The sequence below is a fragment of the Buceros rhinoceros genome, unplaced genomic scaffold (assembly GCF_000710305.1).
Source record: "Buceros rhinoceros silvestris isolate BGI_N320 unplaced genomic scaffold, ASM71030v1 scaffold3996, whole genome shotgun sequence".
In the NCBI taxonomy this organism is placed as follows: domain Eukaryota; kingdom Metazoa; phylum Chordata; class Aves; order Bucerotiformes; family Bucerotidae; genus Buceros; species Buceros rhinoceros.
In genome coordinates, this window is record NW_010417969.1 from 49576 (window position 1) to 54287 (window position 4712).

Sequence of the window (4712 nt, forward strand, 5' to 3'; positions counted from 1 at the left end):
AGAGTGCAGGGCGAGCATCAGCCACACGTCCAGGACAGCAGCAATGCTGGTCACCATCCCCTACTCCCCAGCCACACTCCCAAAATCCAGAGCCCCTTTAGTGGTAAGAGCAGCCAGGCACTGTCCCTGGCCCGGGCAGAGCCTGTGGCAGGAAATCAGGACCTCATCTGCTCTCCACACACTGTCTCTCTTCTTCCCTTGTCCCTTTGACAGTCTTCACAGTATCCTCTTCTCATGCCCTTATTCCTGCCCCTTACATATTCCTGACCCCCCAAATCCATCCCCACCCCCCAAATCCCCCCTGTTGCTCTTCCCTTCCCACCTGCAACGCTGCACACTGCAAAACCCCCACAGACACCAGGACACACAGCTGTGGCCATCTCTACTCCCTCCCTACAGCCCTCTCCATCTGTCCCACAGGACTTTCATCCCCTCACCATGCACATTTGAAGGCGGAGGAGTGGGGCACACGCTGGGTGCAGGTTTAGGAGTGTTCCCCCGACCAGTTTTCCCCACTCACCTCGCCCGGTGCTGTAGTGCTGTAATTTATCGCTGTACACCGCCTCCTTGCTGTAGGCGCGCTTCCTGGCACAACAGAGGAGGAAACAACCAGGCTTGAGGGAGCAATGGCTGGCGATAGCCCCAGACTGCTCTCCCCTGCCAGCAACACTCAGTGAGCAGTGGCAGTTCAGCTCTCTCTCCAGCTATTGGGTCCCCCAACCCTCCTCTCCCAACCCAAATCTCTCCCAGCTACATCTTACCACCTCCACCTTCCAAGGACCCAGCATCCCATGGGGACTCACCTGCTGCAGACAATGGAAATGGCCACCAATGAGACAATGAAGACCACTCCGGCTGCTGCAGACCCCGCAATCAAAGGCAGCTGCTCTCTCAGCTCCGACTTGTAGTCATCTGCAAGAGAAGAGGGACTGGGTGAACTCTCCCTTGCATGCTCATGGAGTAAGAGCAGCCTCCTGAAAAGGGGTCCTGTAAAGCCCCCTCTGATTCCATGGCTGCTGCTCCCATGGAAGGGTGGGGGGACAAGGGGGATGTCCAGGCAGGAGCATTGGTTGAGGCAGGTGATAAGGCGGTGCTGCATTGCACGGGGAAGGATTGTCACACTTGGCTCACACATACTTTGGGTTAAAAATACGGAAGAGAAGGTCCTGGGAATGAAGTCAAAGCAATGTGTGTGGGCCCAGTTTCCTGAAGAAACGAGATTCACAAGGTGGCTTTGTCTGTGCCTCTGGAGTTTCTCTTCCCTCAATAATTGGGCATTTTTTGACCAAATTTAACACAAGGTCTCACAGACACAAAGTTCCTACAAGTTGCAGTAGAGCAGGAAGAGAAAAGACATTAATAACCAAACCAGCCAGGGAGGACTGTGCCAGTTCACCCATATTAGACACCAGATTCCACCATGCAACAGTTAACCTTGAGATTAACTTGTGAGGCCCAGGAGAACTCGAGCACCTTCACTGCAGGTCCGCAGGTAAGTTTTTACATCTCAACAGATGGCACAAGCCAACAACTCCTTTTGCAGAGCGGAACACAGCATCCCTTCCATATTGACCCTCCCTCAAACTCTCTGTGTCCCCTCGGCCACCATCTCGTCCTTCAGCGGCAGGCTGGGGTGAAAGCTGAGGTGGCACAGGAAGGACAGGACATGCTTGGAGGAACCAAGCACGTGGTACCTCCAAGTGTTTTCCCCCTCTCTTGCCCTTCCCCATTAGGGGAGTGAGTACCCACAGAAGGCAGTACCCAGCAGATCCTATGTTCCTGGGGCTTCTGCAGCTCTCCAGAAACACTCCCCTCTCCAACTGTTCCCAGCAAGGTCTACCAGGCTGTGCCAGCAGCCGCAAGCAAGGGTTAAAATTAAATTCACTCCAACAGCACCCTTTTATCTGTATTTTTCTACTCTGCAGTTAATTACTACCAACTAGATTTCTCTCTTGCACGCTGCTTAAATCCTGAGAAATTCTCATCTAACAATCAATTATTATTTAATAATCTACACTACCCATTCTTATTAAATTTCAATTAATTGCTTATCTGAGGCAGGATTTTTCTTCTCGCTTCTCTAATCCTGAATATTTGAAGCATTGGGGGGGGTAATTATCATTTCCTTCCCTTCAGTCATCCTGTGTGATTTTCATCTTCCCCCCACAGCTGGCACTTGACATGCATGCAAGCATGGGGTGACCTGCTTTTGGAAAAGAAGAAAAGTTTTAGGAAAGACAGGCAGCAGGGCTGGGACCCATGAGAGTCCCCAGAGCAGAGCAGGAACCATGCCAGCAGCACCAGGGAAGAGGATCCTTGCAGGAACTTCAGCTGCCTCAGGGGTACGAAGACCACAAAATGAGCCTTGCTTCACTCACTGACTTCTGGATTAGCCCTGAAGCTGAGGTTAATGAAAACCCTCCCATGAGTTATGAGTCTCTAAAGCAATCTAGCGTCTGTGGGTGCAGGGAAGGGCTGGGGCTGGAACAACAGCATGACTATGTCAGGGAGGCCAGAAGAAGCCAGTGAAGGTCGTGAGCTGGCCCCTTCCCTTTGACACACCACCTGGAGTGGGAAATCAGCTTTCAGTAACGGGTCTGACCCTTCGAGCTTTGCCCTGATGGCTCCGATCTGCTCATCCCAGGAGAGCATCCCAGGGTCCTTCCTCCAGGGGTCTACAACCTTTCTCTCCTCCCCACCATGCCCGGCTCTGCAGGCCAATAGCAGAGGGACTCTGTCACCACAGTCAGAAGCAGGAAAGACATAACAGCAGCTAAACAGTGGAGGAGAAAACAGTGAAGAGATTTAAAGCAGATTACTCCTCCAGCTAGCGATTAATAAGATACCGCTATAAATCACCTGGCTTTTGCCACGTTGCCCGCTGGGAGAGGTTTGCCGAAACAAGTTCGTTTAATCCAATTATAGCCCAAAGCTGTTGCTGAAAAGACAATCACCCCCTTCACCTCCCTGTCCCCCCCTCCCAGACTCACCATCCGTCAGCGTCTGGAAGCACATCTTCCCGCTGTACTTGCCATAGCCAGCCACGGTGCGGGCTCGCACCTGCACCACGTACACCATGCCGGGTCGCAGCCCCTCGATTCTGGCCGTGTTGGTCTGGCTACGGGCCATGGAGGAGTTGTACTCATTGTGGTCCTGTGGGCACAGACAAGAGAGATGGTCAGCAGGGACAGGAGGCAGTGATGGGGACAATGCGCCCTGCAGCCCACCCATCCTCGTTGGTGGCAGGGATGAGGTTTATCTGCAGGGCAATAAATTGGTGGTCCTGGTTCTGCTCCAGGAGGACAAGGACGAGAGCCTGGGCAGGGCAGCTCAGACTGTCCTTGTTGCCCTCGATCCCTGACACAGGGGATGCCATGGGAACAGGTCCCATGAGCTCTGCCTGGCCTCTGAGGAGCTGGGGAGCTCCCCGCAGCATGTGCCTCCCAGGCAGCCACCCGGGTCTCACCATAGTGAAGAGCATAGAACAGTGGGGGTAAACAATAAGAGCATCCAGAGTGAAAACACTCATGAGCAGCATATTCCTCCTCTTCCAACCACTGATTATCCCTGCACATTTCAGAAACATCATGCAGTTACAGAAACACCATAACGCACCCTACAAGCCCCCACTCAAGCAGCTTCAAGGGCAGCTTGCCTCTGCTGAGCGCCCTAGTCCTTACGGTCCCTGCCTTGCTGGCAGGGGTCCTTGTGCCAAACCTTGGCAGAAATCTCATGCGTCTCAAATCTCATTTTTTTGCAACATTCCCCGGTGACTTGCTGTAAAGGGGCTGCTGGTGAGATCATCTAATTATTCACATTTAGAAGAATTCATTAAAGCTGGCAAGATGCAGGAGGGATGGAACAGCTTGGGCTCGGCACAGTTCACTGCAGGAGTCGAGAGCATGTCCCCTGCGGGGAAGGACGGCTGCCAGTGAAAGGACCTGGCAGGAGGCAGTGACCTGGGACAGGGACAACCCTGATAACCTTCACCAGTCCTCATCATCTGCCTCCTTTCCTCCTGATGCTGTCCCCAGGCTCCGGGTCCCTGCACACCCTAGCAGACAGCAGAGCCAAGGCAGTAACAGGCACTGATGTGCTGGAGAAAATTCTGCCACGAGGGAGGAATTAGCATTTGCTGCCACAGCATCGCTCCCCTTCCTCTGGTTGCACATCACTCCCACCCTCTAGAGCCAGCACAGGCAACCCAGTTCCTGTTCCACCACCTGGACCCTTCCCAGCAAAAATCCTGATTCAGAGCTCATTGATGTTTCTCTCAGCAAGCTCAGGACCTGAGCAGCCTCCCCAGCAGCATGGTACCAATCTCCACATGCTCCATCCCACCCTCCATCACAAGGTTTCCACTCAAGCTTACCGCTGCCGGCCTGGAGCCCACGGGGCTGCTGACATCGGGCGTGCAGATGCGGCTCACCTTCTCATAGTAGCGGATCTCATAGTCCAGGATGATGCCATTGGGCTGCTCAGGCTGAGGCCAGGAGAGTGTGATGCTCCTCATCGTGGCACTCACCTGGTGCATGATGGGGACAGTGGAGGGTGCTGCCAAAGAAGCAGGGAGAGAGGGAAAATGAACAGAGAGCAGTAGGACCGTCAGCCCTGGGGAGGGAGGAAATCTCCTGGGCACATGGAGCATCCTGAACCTGGCACGCCTGTGGTTGTTTGCCCCATGGGACAAGCTCATGCATTAGCAGTTGGAA

At 53.8% G+C, this 4712-nt stretch overlaps 1 protein-coding gene across 3 annotated transcripts in view; it reads right to left on the reverse strand.

Moving 5' to 3' along the window:
• Positions 1–4712, reverse strand: part of EPHB1 (EPH receptor B1) — a 49489-nt gene that overhangs the window by 9720 nt on the left and 35057 nt on the right. For 2 of the 3 annotated variants that reach the window (XM_010138344.1, XM_010138345.1), the window contains exons 6-9: positions 4430–4554; positions 2991–3153; positions 804–912; positions 521–585 (exon numbers count right to left, since the gene is read on the reverse strand). In XM_010138344.1, the coding sequence (XP_010136646.1) occupies positions 521–585; positions 804–912; positions 2991–3153; positions 4430–4554 (462 nt within the window). Of the gene's footprint in view, positions 1–520; positions 586–803; positions 913–2990; positions 3154–4372; positions 4555–4712 lie in introns of all 3 variants that reach the window. The other variant, XM_010138343.1, reaches the window with a different exon arrangement.